Consider the following 18,991-nt stretch of genomic DNA (forward strand, 5'->3'; position numbering starts at 1 on the left):
TACGCAGAGACCACCGCTCTTCCGAGGGGGACTGCACAAGAAGTGGCAAAGTTCTTTATAAGCCAAGTTGTGCTGCGACATGGAGCCCCGGAAGTCCTAATCACAGACCGCGGAACGGCATTTACTGCGGAGCTGATGCAAGGAGTATTGCGCTACAGCAACACGGATCACCGAAGAACGACGGCGTACCACCCCCAAACGAACGGACTAACAGAACGTCTGAACAAGACAATCGCAGATATGCTGTCAATGTACGTTGACGTTGAACATAAGACTTGGGACGAAGTGCTCCCGTATGTCACGTTTGCGTACAACACGGCTATCCAGGAGACGACGCAGCTGACGCCGTTCGAGCTTGTCTACGGTAGAAGGCCGACTACGATGCTCGACGCCATGCTTCCGCACGTAGAAGACGACGACCTCAACGCCGACGTCCACGGATATCTTCAACGTGCGGAGGAGGCCCGCCAGCTCGCTCGAGTTCGTATAACGGACCAGCAGCTGGTGGATGCGGGCCGCTACAACCTCCGACGCCGAGACGCCGAGTATCAACCAGGGGATCGTGTGTGGGTTTGGACTCCCATTCGACGACGCGGACTCAGTGAGAAGCTCCTGCGACGCTATTTCGGACCCTACCAGATTCTACGACGTGTTGGCCAACTTACCTACGAAGTGATCCCTGATGGTGACTCCGGCACATCACGACAACGCAGGCGGCCTGAAGTCGTCCACGTGGTTCGCCTAAAGCCTTTCTACGGACGATGACGAACTTTTATTTTCATTTGTTCGGACTGTCGCTTATATTAGCATCGGGTCGATGCACTCTTAGAGGGGGGGTAATGCCGCGAACCATACATTGGGTTTGCTTATTTGTGTTTTGCTTTTACCGCCCGGCTGCGCCGGTCTGCGTTATCTCTGCGCCAAGGGAAGCGCGTGTTCCATTCTTTCTTTCTGTGCCGCATGCGTTATCTGTTGTGATGGGGAGAGCGTTCCGATCTAACGTGAACGGCCCAGAATGATCTTCCTGGATCTACTATGTTCTCGATGCGAATCGACGTTTCGAGAACCACGCGCGCCGAAAGATAAAAGGCCTGCAGTGCGGACGCCGGGGCATTCGATTCGACGACACTCGCCTGTGCAAGTCACTTTGTTGACCGCTGCTTCGCCGCCTCTGTATTCTTTTGAGTTGTTAGGGGAGCACAAGTTCGCTCCAATAAACGTGTTTCTCATTCAACACAACTGCATCGTCCTTGTCTTCGTGACAATATACACATGGTTTATGGTTCTCAGTGACATATGCTGCTCGTCGAGTTTAGCTTAGTGAGACGAACACAGCTCTGCTGTGACATAAGGCTTGCACCGTTGTGTAAGCTGGCTTACTTTTTTTTTTTTGCTTAGCGGGAGTGTTGTGCAAAAAACCGACGCTACAAGATGTGCATCTCGGATAATAAAACGTGTCTGCATGCAGCGAAGCCACATTTTTCATTTGGCAGCAAGCTTCGGCAAAAAGCAGAAAGCAGTAAAACGGGGAAAGAGTTTGGAAAAATGATCGCGTACCCCTGAAATGCTCTTGCGGAATCCCTGGCTGCCGCAAACCCTCGTATGAGAAATAGTGATCTCGATCATTGAACGTCTCCCATAGAGGTTACAATCCCCCTCCCTCCTATCCCGCTTCGTGACTGGCCTGGACCCGACTAAAGGCCGGCACTCACGGTTGTACGGGGCGCCGGTGGGCAGCGGAACCTTGGGAACGTGCAGCAAGTCGGTGTCTTCTCTGTCGTCGCAAAAGAAGAAGCTCCGGCGCTCCCTGCTGGGCCCGGAACCGTGGCGCGGGGGGCTCCTGTGCTTGCGCGCCCCGTCGCGGCCTTCGTCGCAGGCCCACCGGATCTCGGACACGGTGCTGAGGCGGTCGAGGCACTTGAGTCCGTCGCGGCCGCCGGAGGACGAGTCCTTGGAGACGCGCTTGAGCAGCGCCAGGAAGGCGCTCGTCTTGGGCGTCACGCGACCGCCGGCGTCGCGGGCGAAGATCGAGGTCCACGATGGCCTCGGAGATGTTGAAGGCGATAGCGTTTCGTGGGGAAGGCCTGCGAAGGCAACAGAGGAGACGTGTGCCCCTAAGACTCAAATCTCCCGACAACGCCCTAAGGGCTAGGGGATGGGGAAGGAACGAAAAATAACACTCATAAAGCTTGCGAAGAGAACTCCCGGCTAGTGCATGGTACTTTCTGCGATATATACATCAGTGTAATTCCGCAGGCTGTCGGTTTTCAGGGTGACTTTGGGAAAATCTGTGCGGCCTTGAGACTGGGAGTTCAACATCTGAAGCCCCACACAAAATTTAGTAGCTTCGAAGTCCCTCGGTACCCTCTTTATTCCCGCGCCGTGCCGCGTCTCTTCTTTCTGGATTCGTGCCGTGCCACCTACACCAGTTCTGCTTTTCGTCTTGCATATGTGCCTGATTTTAAACGTGTCGCACGCAACAAAGAGCTACCGCTATGCAAGAACAAGCCTCAGCACAGGCATCAAGAGTTAGACGGGCATCGAAAAAAATATGTAGAGGAAGTCACGTGGTTTTTGATGGATACTGCAGAGCCATACTAACAGTGTCGTAGCAATGGTACCGATGAAGCCAGAGCACCGGTAGCCTCCGAGCCATACCCGCGGCTTTTCTGCAATTTTCGAGCCTTTGTTTGCGCAACTCCAGTTCAGCAGACTCCAGTTTGAGTCTGCTGAACTGGAACGCACACAGGAGAAAATTACAGTAAAGGCGGAGTTGGTGAATGTACGGCGGAGAAAATAGGGCGTCATAATTTTGCTATTTGTTTCACGAAACGTGACGTCACGCCCTCTCAAGCTTTCTTTCGAAAGCTCCGTGTCCACCGCCATTTTATTCACCGTGAAGTCATGCGTCCCGGCAAATAGTGCGTTTGGCCCACAGGTGCACGCGCCAGTATCAGCCCGTACGCTTGTACTGCCGCCCCCTTTTCTCACCGCCCTCTTCGGGCAACAAGTGGGTCGCCGTTCTTACAGATTACACGACGCGGTACGCCGTCGCGCGCACCCTTGAGGCGAGGTGCGTAAACGACGTCTCCGAGCATCTTCTCTACGATGTTGTTCTGCACCACGGCGCTCCCCGCCAGCTTTGAAGAGACCGCGGCAAGAACCTTGTGTCCAGACACCGACAACGTTCTCCGCTCTTGCACGACGAAACACAAGCTGGCCACGGCCTATCACCCACAAACTAAAGGACTCACCGAACGCTTGAACCGGACGGTCAACGTCCGGTTCAAGCGTCTCTGTCTCTGTACGTATCTGCTGATCAACATTGGGACCTCACGTTACCATTTCTCACTTCCGCGTATAGCACCTCCCGCCATGATACTTCCGGTTTCGGTCCCCTTTTCTCCACTGTTTGGCAATGAACCGGCTTTGCTTTTTGTAATCGCTACCTCGTGCCTCCTCGTCTTAATACGCTCGCGATGTCATTGTTCAAGCCGACCGAGCTCGCCAACTAGCCCTTGAGCACCTCGTTGCATCGCAGTTATCACTCAAGATATGCTATGGCGAAGTGCATCGCACCATCCGGTTCCCTTAGGGCTCACTCGTCCTGCTCTGCAGGTCCCCTGAACGCCGTGTGGGCCTCTCCGAAAAACTGCTTCAGCCCTATCCTGGACCGTACAAGGTGCGGCGACGTCCCAGGGATGTGCATACGATATTACTCCTGCCGTATATCCCGGAACCTCTTCCTGTAATCGCCCGCTCACGAGTATTGTCCACGTTACCCGTCTGAAAGTTTATCAACCAGTACTTCTAACCGGTTCTCCTTAGCGAGCACCGAGACGGAGCCTATTCGGCCGGGGGGTCACGTGACGGGGCAATCCCTGTTAGCGATAGGCATGCAATCAGTGCTATGCCGCTGGTGGTGAAAAGCCGAGAACGAAGCTCGGCTTTGGAGTTATGCTGATGGTCACCTCAACGCCTCCAGCCTTATCCTGCCTTGTGAGTATTTAACAATTGTTGCCTCCTTGCCACGTAAAAGTATATATAGGCGGTGAAACGGCCCATTGTAGCAAGTGCGGGGAGCGACCAGATAACGTCACAGTATAAACCGACTCGGACTACTAATTTTCGTATCTGTGACGGTGAAGGAGAGGGCAGCGGCACCTAATTGACGACCACCTGCACAGCCGGTCACGGCGGCTGTGCAGCTTCTTTTGCTGCGACAGATCCCGCTAGCTTAACCTTAGCAAAGCGCTTGTGAGGTTATCTAGCTGCCGTATAAAGCGTCGTTTATGCTCCTATTTTGTTCTTGCTCCGTGAACTACCCAGATCACACAGCACCAAAATACCTCCTCACGTGGTGCCTGCGCCCTCATAGCGCATAAGCTGCTGCTCAAGAATGAACATACACGGCCACTGCTGCCGTCGCGTGTCCCAAATTAACAGCTGCTGCAATATCTCGCCTCCGCCACGCGAGCGCGGAAAGTTACGTTGACTGTTACTGCGCGTGCCGCAACACAAAGCCAAAAAGGGTTAATCGGATGACGCAAGCAGTTAGGCTACAACTTTAAGCTTTGCCGTTACGCTGATTCAGTCCTGGTCCAAAGTGCTTTGCTTGGTCACGAGCAATGCGTTAGCATCAAGTTCCCGAAACACACTTTCCTGAGGCCCCAGAGGCGCGCAGGGCTTGCTAGTATACGCCGTTTACAAGCCTTGTCCACGCATCGTGTCAAAGGTTTTCGCCCTCTTCCTCAGCGATAATGTTTGCTTGTCCAAGGCCGACATTCGCTGTTCCTTTTGTTGTTCAGCGCTCTCGGCATTCTGCTGTCATGGTACCCATTCTATACTCTTACCCCATTATCGGCCGTAACCTCTCTTCATATGCCACTTTACAGTACGCATCGACGCGCACAGTGGCGACAATTTTTTCGTACTAGCCGGTGGAACAATGATACCAGTTCATCGCGGGACGTCCAGCCTAGGGCTGTGTAGCCACACTTCGGATTGATTTTTGATTGATTCTAGGGTTTTAACGTGCCGACGCAACACGGGCGATGAGGCGCGCCGTAGTGGAGGGCTCGGGATTAATTTTTGCCACCTGTGCCGAAATCTCGTACACACGGGCGTTTTTGCTTTTCGCCTTCATCAGAAAAGCGGCCGCCGCGGCCGGGAATCGAACCCGCGAACTCATGCTCAGTACACTTTGGATCCCCCCTCCCTGCGCGGGTCTGACTGGTAGTTGTATACGTCACTCTCATCTGAACCACTCACACACCGCTTCCCTCGTTCGTTTCTCGCATGCTGCCGTTGTATTCATCATGAACGGACACCGTCACTTTTTGCCAACATTACCGTCCTATAATTAACGCAATAACAGACAGACCTCGCGTATGTAACGCAATCCCGCACAACGAAAAAATAACGGGAAGCGCCCGCACAATGCGAAGGCTACCGCATGCCGACCTACTTTTCGCCGACGGGGTCGTTGAAGCGGACGTCGGCGTCGGGCTCGCGTCGTGGTTGCTTGCGGCGTTGCTGCCCGCATCGTCGAGTGCCGGGACGCTTCGCAGCGCGACCGGTCGCTTTCTCGGCGGCGTTGCGGCGAGGCCCCTGTCCGAGGATCCCCGAGTGCTTGAAGGGACCGCGCGCGGCCCTTCTCTTTCGCGAGGTCCGCACAGTGACGCGGCTCGCCGCTTCACCGGCCTGCTGGCCCGCCTCGGGGTTCCCGCCTCCAGGGATTCCTGGCAGCGTGAACTCATCCGTCCTGCCTCCGGCCTCGAAGCGTCGGAATCCCGGCGGAGGCGGCCGCTACGAAAGGAAGCCGTCAGTTGCTCGGGCAAAAGGCACAGTTTGTCTCTCGCTTTCGGCGACGACGACGGCCTCCTGGAACCCTCCGTCGCTGCGCTCGCCGAAGAAGTGGACGTGCCCGAGGGCAGGACTTGGCGCTTATCCCCAAGGCCCGGGGAGCGATCCGTGCGCCTCGCAACAAGAGTCGCGGTAGGGTCAGGGTTGCTAAACGCCCTCGACAGAAAGCCCGAGGTCCCTGCAGGGATGGCGATTTCTTCGCCCCGTCGGGAACCGTGGTGGTGGTCGCAATGCGTGTGGGGAGGGTCAGTTTGCTGCTGGGGCGCAACGTCTTCGACTGTAAAGTTTACGCGGTATGGTTGTCCCAAATTCCCGAACCTAGCGTGTCGGACGGGACCTGTCGCCACGGTAGGCGTCGAGACGGCGACGCCTTGGCCGAATCCCTCGGAGTCGTGTCGAAGTTCTTCGCCGCTGAGCCCCCTCGCGATGTCCACGCTTAGGAGCGAAAAGGAAGTCCCGTCTTGGGGGAACATTTCTTCGGTCGTTTCAGTCCTGCCCGCGCCGGGGGAAGCAATCTCGCTCGCTCCGGCTGCCGCACCCGGGTTTGTTTGATCGGACTGGGTTGTGTCGGCGGGCGTGGGACTTCTTGTAGACGCGGACGTCGCCACTGACGACCCTTTCGAATTTACCTCGGGCTCCTTGCTCTTTGGCTTCGAGGACTGCTTTTTTCGTAGCGGCATTTCTCTGGGCCTATAGCGCGACAGCGAAGCAGGACAGATGCAATTCTTCTTCTTCGCTTTCTTGGCACTCGCCTCGTGCCTCGTGCAGCGACTGCTTTTTTTTTGGTTTCCTCAGGTCGTTTCCTTAGGGGATCGGCCGAGAAGTTGCCAGCGAGAATTCGACTGTTTCATGGGTGAGTTCAGATATAAATGAGAAAGAAAAGAATAATTGAACAGAAGGAATACTTAGAAATGTAAAAGTATATGAATGAATAAAAGAAACAGTTCTGCAGAAATCGCTGACTAGTAGGAAAGCGGCCTTTAGTATCGGGGTCTCCGTATTCTAGCATTCGGATAATCTACCGTGTGACGGCAACTGCGCGGCTATAAAAGATGACGCCATCTGAATAAACCCTTTCTTGAATTTCCCTTTCAACGAGCGTACGTCCTCCCTCGGTCGTGCCCGAATTCGGTGTCGTCGGCGTAGCGGCACCACATGACCCTTGCGCTGCAACGAATGAATTAAGAGCGGACACAACAGCCCTGTGGCTAACTCCAGATACACAAAGGCCCAGTGGAAATACAGTGGAAATCGATAACCATGATGATAAACCATACATGCACCCAAATCTTCATCCTTTTTGCTTATAAGCAGTGTGGACGAAATGGAAGTACGCAAACAAAGTTGGGCGACGCTAGGGAATATTTAGATTTAAACCATGGCAGCGGATGAAAATGATGCCGTGAGATAGGAAACAGCAGAGACACTTTTCGATGACTGTGAAAAGATACGTCTTACATCGTGATATCTTAGCGTCGTGCCTCCTGTACGATAACGTTTTAAACCCACAAGCAAATTTCTTTCACTAAACCGCCAAAGTATTATGGATTCCGAGCTCATGGAAGCCCAGCAAGTAGCCCAGATCGAGCGGCTCAAAGGATCGAAGACGGGAAGATCTATCCTTGCCCGACTCGGTATGGAAACGGCGTCCACCACTCGTAGCCCCGACAAGCAAGAAGAACGAGACATCCCGGCTGTCATCCGGAATGCTACCAGAGTCTATCCTCTACCCAAGAACATGGACCCGACTCACAACAAGGATAGAAGAATGGCCAGGGCGAAGGCCATGTTAGAGCAGCACCTGAGCGTTCCCGGCACCAGATTCGTAGACGCTGCAGAGTACAGCGACCGCCGATGCTTTGCAGCAGTAGTCATCGATGCAAGGACGGGAGACACGGTGAACGCTGCGAGCATCGTTACACGAGAAGCGCAGTGTGCAGAGGAGTTGGCCATCGCCCTGGCCATCGCGGACCCAGAAACAACGACCGTGCTAAGTGACTCCAAAAGTGCAGTGCGTAACTTCTCCAAAGGCCGGATGTGCTGTGGAGCAGTGCGGTTGCTCGAATCGGTGAACATCGACGGACGTAGGGTAGCAGTCAAGTGGTTCCCCGCTCACGCAGGGAACGATGGGTCAGAATCGGCTGCCAACCACAACCAGACGGGAAATTCAGTGGCGCGAGAATTAGCAGGCCGCGCGGCTGTAATGGATTCGTCTGTAGAGTGGTGGACGGAGACAAAGGATAGGTACGATACCTTTCAGGGTATCACTAAGTATTACAGGAACAACAGGAGGGTGCTGGCACCGCCTCACCCCGAGTTGACTAGAGAACAAGCATCTACGTTCAGACAGCTACAGACAAATTCATTAACGACCCCGGTCATTATGAAACATATCCAACCAGAACTCTACACGGACGACAAGTGTGTGTTGTGCAGTAACTGCAGTGCAACAGCCGCCCATTTATTATGGGATTGTGAAGTGCGACCTCACGAAGCTTCAACCAGGACCGACCTTCCGCCGTGGTTACAAGACGCCATACGCAGTTGCGACAAGGACATTCAACTCTAAGCCGTCCAGCAAGTCCTAACGGCTCTCGAACGGCAGCACCGGAGAGAAAGCTGCGGGCCGACGCCCTCCCTTCGGGGACAAGGGTGTCCACCCCCGCAGGGAGTAGCGAAAGTGTTGCTAAGTAGAATGCCACCAGGATCGACGAGTGGCTACGTCCGGGCGTAGTGGAGACATTACGCCTGTTGCCGGCGATCATTAAAGTCTCTTTCACTTCACTTCACTTCACTTTCACTAAACCACGCGAACTTCTGTCGTGATTCTTTCAGGGAGTACCCGCGTGTTCATGTTTAGCACAATTAGCCGGTGATCAGTCCATGAAAAACGAAATGCTAACGTCCCCTTTTCCTGACCGTGAATGTGGCCCACTTCTGTCCTAAGCGAAGATGTGGAGAGTGGGACAACAATCCCCAATTCCTCCTCTATTGGGTACAAAAGTATCCGCGAGGGTTTCCCGATCCTGTGAAACCGTAAACCAATCCTTTGTAAAATCCCTGTTAAACCAATAATTAGTTGAACCCATTCAGTGGCCCGCCGTTGTCGTATCGGTAGAGTTTTCAATCGCCGAAACTCTACGATTAGCGCTCCGAACAGGAGTACGTTCACGGGACTGCTGCAGTTGTTCTTTCAAGGCCTTCCGCTCTTCAGTGAAGCGGACAAAGCACGCCAAAGCGCGGAGCAAGCTAACCTCGCTTTCTCTTCTCCGAAGGAAACCAGCCTGTGATTGGCAGAGGGTATGGCGTGATTCGGTGCGCCGGTTGAGAGTGAAGGGTTTCCGGTCGTGAGCTGTGGGTGAGGAGACAGGGCAAGGGGGGTGAGGAGGAAGTTATAGCGTAGGACGCCAACAGCGACACCGACGGCGACACCAATCGACCGATACAAGCTTCGCTTGAAAAAGCCATGTGAAAGTTGAACAATTGCGCCAAATGTTCTTGCACGCTAGCGATTTACTGATCCCGAAAGGGTACGTGCACACTAGCGCCGCAACGCGGTGCCGCTTTGCCAACGGCCGCTAGCGGCGTCTCGCCGCGCTGCGGGCGAAGGCCACACCAACTCCGCAGGCGGCGGCAACATCGCGTCGGCACTGGCCGGGAAGTCCTGCAAGGTAGCTCCAGTGACCGCTTCTAACCGCTCGTTCAAATGCAGCACGAGGCGCAAGCTCATGCTCATGCTCATGCTCATGCAGGAAAGGAGCTTATAATCTGGGCAAAAAGTGCGCTGTAAAACGCCAATCGCGCCGCTTGTGCAAGCGCCTGTCAAATATCGACCGCGGTGGTAAGCCTTAACATTTGTTCCGGTGCAGCCTGCTGCCCCGAGCGCTTCGAAGCTGCCGCCATGAGGAACACTCCTCCCCATTGGCGCAAGTCGTCAGGTGCGAGACGTCGCAACACGTCATCACAACCACCATCGCTCATTGGCCTTTGCGTTCTGCGGCACTGCCGAATGGGTCTAGGATTCATTTTCTCCGCGGCACAAGGAAAACGCGCCAGCCTCTGCGAAAACAGGTTTATAGCGACTGCCGTCGTCGGCAAGCGGCACCTGGCACGCCACGGCGACGCTAGTGTGCACGTAGTTTTCGGAACGGCTGCAAAGCAAGCGTAGCGTTGACTAGGGCGGAGGCACACAGCCGGTGCCGGGCAATGCAGAATATTTAACGTACATTAAAGGCCTCTACGGGGATTTATCTTACGTGGTTTTGTAATTTTTTCGTGTATACCCTAGACCCACCTGAAACGTTTTCAGTCAAAAGTAGAAAATGCCCTATTAGGCGAAAACCGGCGTCCGGTGTCAACATTACCGAAATAAGGTCCCAAAAAACGGCTGCGGATTAGCTGAGCTAACTCTGGATATGCAAAAAGAAAAAAGAACTGCGAGTTGGGCTTGTTGGTATAGGTTCATATGGGAAACAGCGCAAAACAAAACTTGGACAAGACAGACTACGGGACGAAGCGCTACTAGCAACTGAAACGTTTAATCGTCAAAACACACAAATAATCGTCAAATACACACAATCTAAGCCACCGCCACCGCAAAATGTACAGTACAATCTACAATCTTGCACAGTCACGGAAAACAACCACCAAAACACTGCATATACTTGCGTGTTTTGACGATTAAACGCTTCAGTTGCTACTACCTTCGTCCCGTAGTCTTTCTTGTCCAAGTTTTGTTTTGCGCTGTTTCCCATCATGAGAAATGAGAAAGCTTGGCTTAGCCCGGTTAAGTCTTGGTTTCATTTCATTAACCCGGGATTTAGCTGTAATTATTATACTATTTCTCCCAAGCCTGCCCTCGTCTGTAGTTGCGCTCCCGCTCCCGGCATTTTTCGAGCCGAACGGCTCGCGCTTCCTTAGTCTCCTACGCTAGCTTCGCGCGCCTATGCATTTCGGACCCTCTCCAGTGAAGCAGCTCGCCGGGCGATATCCTCAAGGTGGTCGTACGCCACTTGTCGACGACACGTCAAAGCCTCCAGCTCCCACGAAACCCCTCGAGAAGACGCCTTGGTCTCGCTCTCATCTATGGCCAAGCTCGCATGCACGTTGCGAGTCACGTGGCCAGGCGGTGACCAGCTGCCGAGAGCGCATGCGCCAAGCCGGCAGCGGCGGCGGCGGCTAGCGAACGCGGCCTGTGCCGCGAAGGTGTCGGCATCTCGCTGCTTTCAGGGAAGGGCGCGTCCGTAACAGGTGATTGGTGTCGGTGTCATCGGCAGGAGCCGTACCGAAGGGGCAGTTGTTGGTAAACAGGGCATGGTACCGCGGTGGCCACGCCCGGGTTACCGCAAAAGAGAGGGCCATCCCAACTCGAAGTCTACGCAGGTGGACCTCCTCCCAGCGAGCGAGACCACTGGGAAGGTCTGTTCCACACGGTGGGATGCGAGCGCGTGTGGCGCGAAGCAGATCTTCCTTTAGTTGCAGAGATTGTTCATGTGTCTCAGTTGCCAGCAAGGGCAGGGGTCGCGGAACCGACGTAAGGGGACAGGAACTGTCCGCCGCAATATGAGCGGTGATAGTATTACGCCGGATCCGCGACCGTCGGAGAAACATGTGCATGGTTATCACACAAGTAGATTGCACGTTCGCGCTATCTTACACTGTCTCAATCTCTTCATTTACGCTGTCTTAGTACACGCTATATGTACGCTATATTAACAGCGGAGCTGTTGTTACTGGCCGTAAGTTCGCCGTTGCAGGAAAAAATACTGAGAGACGGCGTTTCGCAAAAAGACCTTTATTCGGTCGCTGAGCCCAGACCCTCGTCTGCAGTCGAAGCGAGGGGATGGTGATGATCACTTACAGATGATAATGGCGATGGGTTCACGGATATGACTAAACGGGAAACACACCCCTTGGTGCGCACAGTGCAAGTGATGATGGTGTTGTTGCGTTCGGGCATAATGTCCGGCAATAACGTCCCTATGCTCAAAATACCAGCAAAATACCTAGCGCTCGTGAGCGGGTGCCTCGAGGCGACCGCCGAGCGTCCTCGGCACGCGCAGTGGCTTTAAAAAAGAAAAACAAAATCTCCAGCTCCTCCTCCTCCAGCGCTGTCGTCAAGCGCTATCGCGTTTGATGCTAAACTGCAGCGCTGATGCTAAAGATGAAAAGCGGCCTGCTTGGGAGAGGTCACCACGGCCGCCGCCTTCTATAGAAGCCATTGTGGATAATTTGAGACATGGCAGCGAGTGTGCCACTCCTTCACAAGACGACTTGCAGATCCCGCCACCGCTGCCTCGAGTCGATGACGAAGAGCTTGTGGAAGTCCACAATGCTGAGGATGACTTTGAATCCACCACTCAACGACTAGAAGACGACGACCCCTTCGATGCACAATGCGACGATCACTAGCAGCGCAGCTATGCAAATAAACAATGATACTGAAACTTATCCCCCTGTCACGCGGGCACTTTCAATCGCGATTGAAGCGAATCGCGACCGAGTTTTCGAGCGCGCTCGACGCAGTGCCGCTGCTACACGGCACGTTTCAATTGCGATCGAGAAGTTGCATCAGTTGCACTCGGTACGCCAGATGGCGCTAACAATGCAGTTGTAATATGTATTTATTAATCCTATATACACTCCGTACTTGCGGCCGGCGTCTGATAACTATGTAAATGTTACCGCACGCTTATATGGGTCAAGTTATTTGATACAATTTGTGGCGTTAGTTGAAGTACTCACCTTCTGCGCCACTACTGAACGGGGACGAGAGTACCACCGCTTTCGTTCGATCGCGCTTGAGAAACCAGGATTGCGTTCGAGCGAGATCGAGCTCGATCGCGATTGAAACCGTCGTGTAGCAGTGCCCGATCCGGATCGAACTCGATCCGGGTCGACTCAATTGCGATTGAAAGTGCCCGTGTGACAGGGGTATTACTATGTGTGGCGCAGAGCTCACTTATGCAAGAGCTGCGCCATTCAAGCCTTGAGCTTGAGTGCAATCTTTGCTGAAATTATTTTTTTGATAGCGTATATGCGTGACGAACGAGGTGGATTCGCCATGCCCCTCGTCAAATTCCAAGAGAAGAAAAGGACGCCAGAAAGCGAAAAGGATTAGGACGACGATAATGAGAGAACACAATTCCTTCTTCTGTGCTATGTCCCCGGTACTGTACTCTCGGCGGCACGTCACGGTTGTATAGAATGAAAATTCTTGCATCATAGCATTGATTAAAGGCGTCATGAAGATCAAATGCAAGTTTCGTTCATTCCGAATGACTGATTTCTACTAATAACAATGACACCAATGTCATCGCAAACTTCAACCAAATAACGGAGATATTGACGAAAACAGACGAAACAGTGGCGACTCCTTTGCCACTTTCTGGCAACATTTCTATGACGTCACAGAATCTTGTTTGTGTGATTAACGACCGCCGGCCTAAACCACCGCTGAGACACATGACTGTGCGATTGCAGTGGGCCTTCTAGTTCCGCTTGACCGCATCACTTGAAGGCTGACGTGCACTAACCACTCATACTTCTTTTCGTACTGGCCCATATGACGTCACTCTGGGCCATAACGCGTCACTGTTGCGCGATATTTCAAAGTTTTTCAATCCTTCTTGAGTTTATTCGGTTACAAAAACATCCTTCGTGGCTGCAATGAAGCTGAGTAAGGTATTAAATCCTAGTTCTTTCAAATTAAATAAACGGACTTGTACTTTGTCTTCTTGGCGCCTTTAAGATAAAGTGTGCGGCTTCCGCATTACACCGCATGCGAAGTCTCAGGTGTGTCAGAATTTTTCGTTTCTGAAATTAGCTCTCAATATTTTGGCGGGCTCACGGGGGACTGAAAATGGATGTGTTAACTCGAAAATTTCCCGGTGACATATCATACTGTTTAACGCGACAAGGCGACAGTGTAGCCGTGCTTCCGCGCTGAAATAAACAATTGGGCGCTATCTGTTCAGAGCACTACTGGCGGGCTTTCAGGTTACAAGAACAGAATTGAAGTAAAAATATGGTCTTATTACTTGTCGCCTTGGTCGAATGAGATATCGAGGAATGCTAAACGGGTGCGCAGCGTTATAAAAACCCCGTTATAGAAGATACGCGGGTCCGAAGTTCACCGTCAAACACATAGCCGTTCTAGCTCTTGTGTCCGACGCGGTCCATGACTGCGGAATTGCTTGTCAAGTTCAAAAACACAGAGGGAGAGACACAGAAACTTTTTTGTGGGGCGGAAAATACTTCCATGCCTGTCAGCTATGAAAAATGCCGATTGTGTGTGTTTGTTTGTTTGTTTGCGTGTGCAAGTATGGACGTTGCTACAAGTGTTTTTACTTTCCAAATGTAGTTTTTTGTTTACATAAGGCTCCAGAAGGTCCAGAATAGAAATGATCGATCGGCGTCAAATATTGATCTTTTAGTCCAAAAAGAAGCTAAAAGTTCAGCGTGTTTGAACGACGCGCTGTGAGAAAATAGAAAAGATGGCGAGATGTCAAAGCTCTGAGAAAACTGTTTCCATCTATACTTTCTTGCTGCGGTATTCAATTTAAAAAAAACCCTAGTATTTTTATCCGACTTATTCGCTAATTAACAACCTGCCGTACAGATTCGATTCAACACGCACTCACTCACGCCTATATCGTACAAAATGTGGTTCCGCATGCCTGACTTCGTCTTGTTTTTTTGTTGTTGTTTTCTTGCAGGTGAACAACATAAGCGCTTGCCTGACCCACCTGAGGTCCCTCGGCGTCACCTTCGACGGGGTCACTTCGAAAGGTAAGTGTACATTAGCTCCCATGACAGAGATTGAGACGCCGGCTCGTTTAGAGGCGAAGGATCAGTGTAAGCGTTCACTGCAAGATGTCAAACGTTGCGAACTACCTTAGTTCACTGACAGCTAAATTTGGCGGTAATCAACGCACGGATGCTTGCAACATAAACGCCAAACACCGGGACCTGCAAAATGTTAGCAGAAAATGTGATGCTGTGCAAAAAGATTTCCGCCCAAGAAGCGAATGATAACAGTAGTTGTGGTTATAACGGCGCACTGTAAGAATACAGGTTATATTGCATCGCAATGTCACCCGCTTAATAATTGTGTTGGTCAATGATATCAGTTTCCTATTACAGCACCTCACAGCGGCAGATCATTGCCGTTTACTCATCAGTGAAAAGAAGACAAAAAAGCACTATCAAAAAAAAAAGAAGCCCCCTTGACAAGAGCCAACTTGGGAATGATCGCGCTGTATAATATTCTACCTAAGTAGTCAGTGGGAATTATCGGAAACTAGCGCAGGGGTTATCATTGCCTGACGAATATAACCACGATCATCATACCAGTAAAAATGTGTAGCTGCATGTAACAAACCAGGGTCATCCTGAACATGTCTACAAGGCCACCGAACCTGGCACACTTTGGTGAAATTTTGTGGATACGCGAATATCACAAGCCCACACACAAATCCGCCACAACTTGTGGGACTATTTGTGATTTGCTTCGAATTGTTTCAGAAAGGAGGCTGCTCGGACGGGGCAGTTGCCGACACACCTTTCAAGGATAGGTCCTCCTGTCCTCCTGTCTAGTCCTCCTGTCACTCACTAACTCACTCATCCGCCCGCCCCCCCCACTTACTCATTCACTCACCCACCCACCCACTCACCCACCCGATTGATTGATTAATTGATTGATTAATTATCAGTGGTATCCTATTTGAAATGGGGAGATTACGTGTCATTTTACCAAGAAAAAACTAATATATTGATGTTTTATATATTAGCGCTGCTATGAGGGCAGGCACAAAATAATTTTTTTTCTGTTGCAAGTAGTAGCTGCCCTGGGCATTATTCCCTTGGGTGCTTTTTGTCCTCCAGCATTCTAACCTTCTTTTAGTGGCCTCGGCAGCCTTGAAGTTAACTCCCTCTGTTTTACCCTTAAATCCTAGTCCTTCTCGAACAGCAATATTTCCCTCTTGAAGATTAGGATGGACAACTCACATTCTAAGAATATATGTGCCGCATAGTTTGTTTCTTTTCCGCAGACCACACTCACTGAATCACTCTCTCGCTCTCTCACTCACTCACTCCACCCCAACGTCCTTTTGCTTCTCCATCTCCTCGCCTGCAGACATTCGTGAGGGCAACTTGAAGGCCATCCTCGGCCTGTTCTTCAGCCTGTCACGCTACAAGCAAGCCCAGAAGGCGGCGGCCGCTTCCTCGTCGGGATCGGCGTCCAGGGGCGGCGGTGCCAACTGTCACCAGAACCACACTCAGGGTTCGCCTCATGGCAGTCTCGCTTCACCGACGGTTCCTTGTGCGAAATCGCCCCCGGATCTGATGGCCACCTCATTGCACGGGCCCAACAACTGCTCAAGGTGCGTTGCTTTTTTTATCCCTCAACAACTCCCCTTGGGTGTCAACCTGGATACCTTGCAGTAGGATACCCTCTGGGGGAGAGTACCTAAAATCGCTGTCCACAGAGTTCTCGGAGAAAATTTCGTTGAGATTATCCAAACGCTGCTCGTCCACCATCGTGCGGTTCACATAACGGCTGTGGTTGCCGGACAAATGGCTGCATTTATTGTCTACATTTTCAAGCAACGCTACTGAATCTATTTTCCTAAGAGAGTTCGAAAGATTACTGTCAAAGAAGAAATTTCACTATGACGAATTCAGCCCGGAAACTGCATATTTTCACTATTTAGCGTGTTGGTGTAAAAAGTGTAAGTTGAGAAATACGACGTAAACATAAAAGCTTCAGTGCGAGCTGCTGTTGGTACTGCACGCACTATGCTTGTCACAGCTTCACATAGTCTGCTGCTTTGGGGTTGTTTCGCACGACACTGGCCGATCGGAGTAAGCGACATTTCCTTGTGTGGCCCTGCTTGTCGAGCATGCCCAATGTTGCACGGAGCGATTGCTATCAACCGCAACAAGACCAAGCCAGGTCCAGGTACGGTCAGAAACATCGCGAGTGGAGACAGCGCACCTGAGCGGTATCGGGGCGCCACCTACGAGGACTGGCACCAAACAAGGCGTCTTCAGGCGAAACGGAGTACTAACGCTCGCTTGAACGCCTGACCTGGATACGTCAGGGCCGACGTCACGAAACACTCGATTTAGTTTTGGCTTAAATTGTTTAATTTCTCAGCGAATAAAACATCTTTTGCTGCCTGGTAAGCGCTGGGAGCACTGCAAAGCACTAAATCATTCAAATAAAGAAAACTTGTATTTTGTCTTCATGGCCCCTCAGTTAAATATGCAAATGGCTTCAATCTAATATGCGAACTCTATAAAGACTCTACTTACATACTGTCATTCACAGGAAAACAGAACTGTACTCCGTCCTGCCGCTTTGTTGGGTCTGCTGTAAAACTGCGACAAATACCGTATTTTCGTAATTCTAAGCACCCCCCTTCCCCCCTAATGTCAGAAAAAAAAGAAAAAAAAAAGGTTGCATGCGAATCTAAGCAGCCCATTTTCTGCGACGAAGTGCGCCGTGGCCAGCCTATAGATTTATATGACCCAGGCCGCCAACCACGCTTACTCGCTGTGTTTTTGAGCCTTTCACTGCCCTTCAGTCATTTAAAGAAATTGTTTGACGAAACAAAAGACAACACGCTGTGAGGTACTTAGAGCTGCGGCGCCAGCGGTGCTACAGACTCCAGTGGTATGAGAGTGACTGAGTATCAGACCTAAACAGTGAGTTCACTGTCTGTGCCTACTTTTTCTAATGTTTGCTGTCAAAACACTATTCCTTGCACCTGTCTCCTCTAGGTACGGTCGGGAAAAGTGTGTGTGTGCGTGGGGAGGTGGTGAGGGGAGGGGGGGATCATTGTAGGTTTTTTTCCAATCTAAGCACCCCCCTGACTTTGAGCATTGCGATCTTGGAAAAAAAAAAAGGTGCTTAGAATCGAGTCAGCCAGCATTAGGCTTAGCGGTTGGCCTGGCTACGGCAGAAGGTCGCAGATCTCAATCGGGCCATTCAAAAACACTGCACCGCGCTCTGCCGCCAGCAATGGGCGGAGGTTTGCAGTGCGGTGGACGGTCAACTCCACGTGGGGAGGACGTGGTTGTTACTACGCCACCTGCTGGACGAGACCAAGACTAACCCTGGTATTCTCAATCCTTCACCTCCAGTGGAGGATATCCTTCAAATTGATTTCCCCATGCATAAGCACTGCGGGATCCTCCCTTCAACCGAGTGGAGGGAGCTAATACAGTGGAGGAGGGACTCAGAATACGGCCTTAAAGGGAAGGTGAAGCGGTTTTAGAATTAAAAGAAAAGTTGACTAGCAGCAAGTACACATTGAATAGTTCATGTGTACGAAACATTTTCGCAATACATGCAATAGAAGCGGCGCAATGAGCAAACAAAAGTGGCCCGATGCCCCGCCCCCATCTCGCCGCGCGATGCCGGAAGACCGAAGAACGCGGGCGAAAACGGGCTGAAAAACGTCATACCTGGACTTCCGGCCGGAATTGCCGCCTCGGCCATGCTCTTTTCGCCGTGTTTCCTTGTGAATGATACTTGTCGTTGTTGGGGTTGATAGCACTCATTTGTACAATTTTCGTGTTCAAAAAGTATGCACGAACGCCAAACGAGGCATGCGTTACCATGCCGTATTCCTAAGCAGAATAATGCCACGCCGGGATGCTTGATGACATACGGAAGCGACAGCCGAGGTGGCTGTGCTTGATGACAGAGAATATACTACACTACGTTAAATACTTTGTAAACCGCTCCAATGCGTTTTTTTTTTTTTTTTTTTTGATGCGACGGACGTGATTGTTCACATTAGATTCTAGATTTAGGAAGGATCGGGAATACTGCTGTACTTTGGACGGGGATGTTTCGTTCCATTCCAGAAACCAAGTCACATTTGTTCAGGAAATACTTGTTTCGTTAAACGCGTCGGTTTTCTTTCCCTATGGGCTCAGGACAGTGCTCAAAAAAACAATTTTTTGGCGAAACTAAAACAAGGGGCCAATCCTGATAGAAGTTCTCTCCCGGCTAAGAGGAAACAGTATTCCTACAAAGTAAAAGAACCAAGACAACCAGATTACTTATTTTGCAAGTATACATGTCCCGATAAGGTGATGTTTGTCTGGAATT

General features: G+C 51.5%; 2 protein-coding genes across 2 annotated transcripts in view; one reads left to right on the plus strand and one right to left on the minus strand.

Moving 5' to 3' along the window:
• The window catches only part of LOC144138968 (uncharacterized), a 28,567-nt gene extending 22,022 nt beyond the window's left edge, over positions 1-6,545 (minus strand). Inside the window, exons 1-4 of the mRNA XM_077671474.1 lie at positions 6,495-6,545; positions 5,468-5,808; positions 2,622-2,734; positions 1,713-2,084 (exon numbers count right to left, since the gene is read on the minus strand). Coding sequence (XP_077527600.1) covers positions 1,713-2,084; positions 2,622-2,734; positions 5,468-5,808; positions 6,495-6,545 — 877 coding nt within the window. The remainder of the gene's footprint in view (positions 1-1,712; positions 2,085-2,621; positions 2,735-5,467; positions 5,809-6,494) is intronic.
• Positions 1-18,991, plus strand: part of LOC144138901 (uncharacterized) — a 917,654-nt gene that overhangs the window by 325,079 nt on the left and 573,584 nt on the right. Inside the window, exons 4-5 of the mRNA XM_077671409.1 lie at positions 14,583-14,655; positions 16,004-16,250. Of these exons, the coding sequence (XP_077527535.1) occupies positions 14,583-14,655; positions 16,004-16,250 (320 nt within the window). The remainder of the gene's footprint in view (positions 1-14,582; positions 14,656-16,003; positions 16,251-18,991) is intronic.

The sequence above is a fragment of the Haemaphysalis longicornis genome, unplaced genomic scaffold, assembly GCF_048455015.1.
Source record: "Haemaphysalis longicornis isolate Haplotype H1 unplaced genomic scaffold, Haemaphysalis longicornis Haplotype H1 scaffold_5, whole genome shotgun sequence".
NCBI classification, from domain to species: domain Eukaryota; kingdom Metazoa; phylum Arthropoda; class Arachnida; order Ixodida; family Ixodidae; genus Haemaphysalis; species Haemaphysalis longicornis.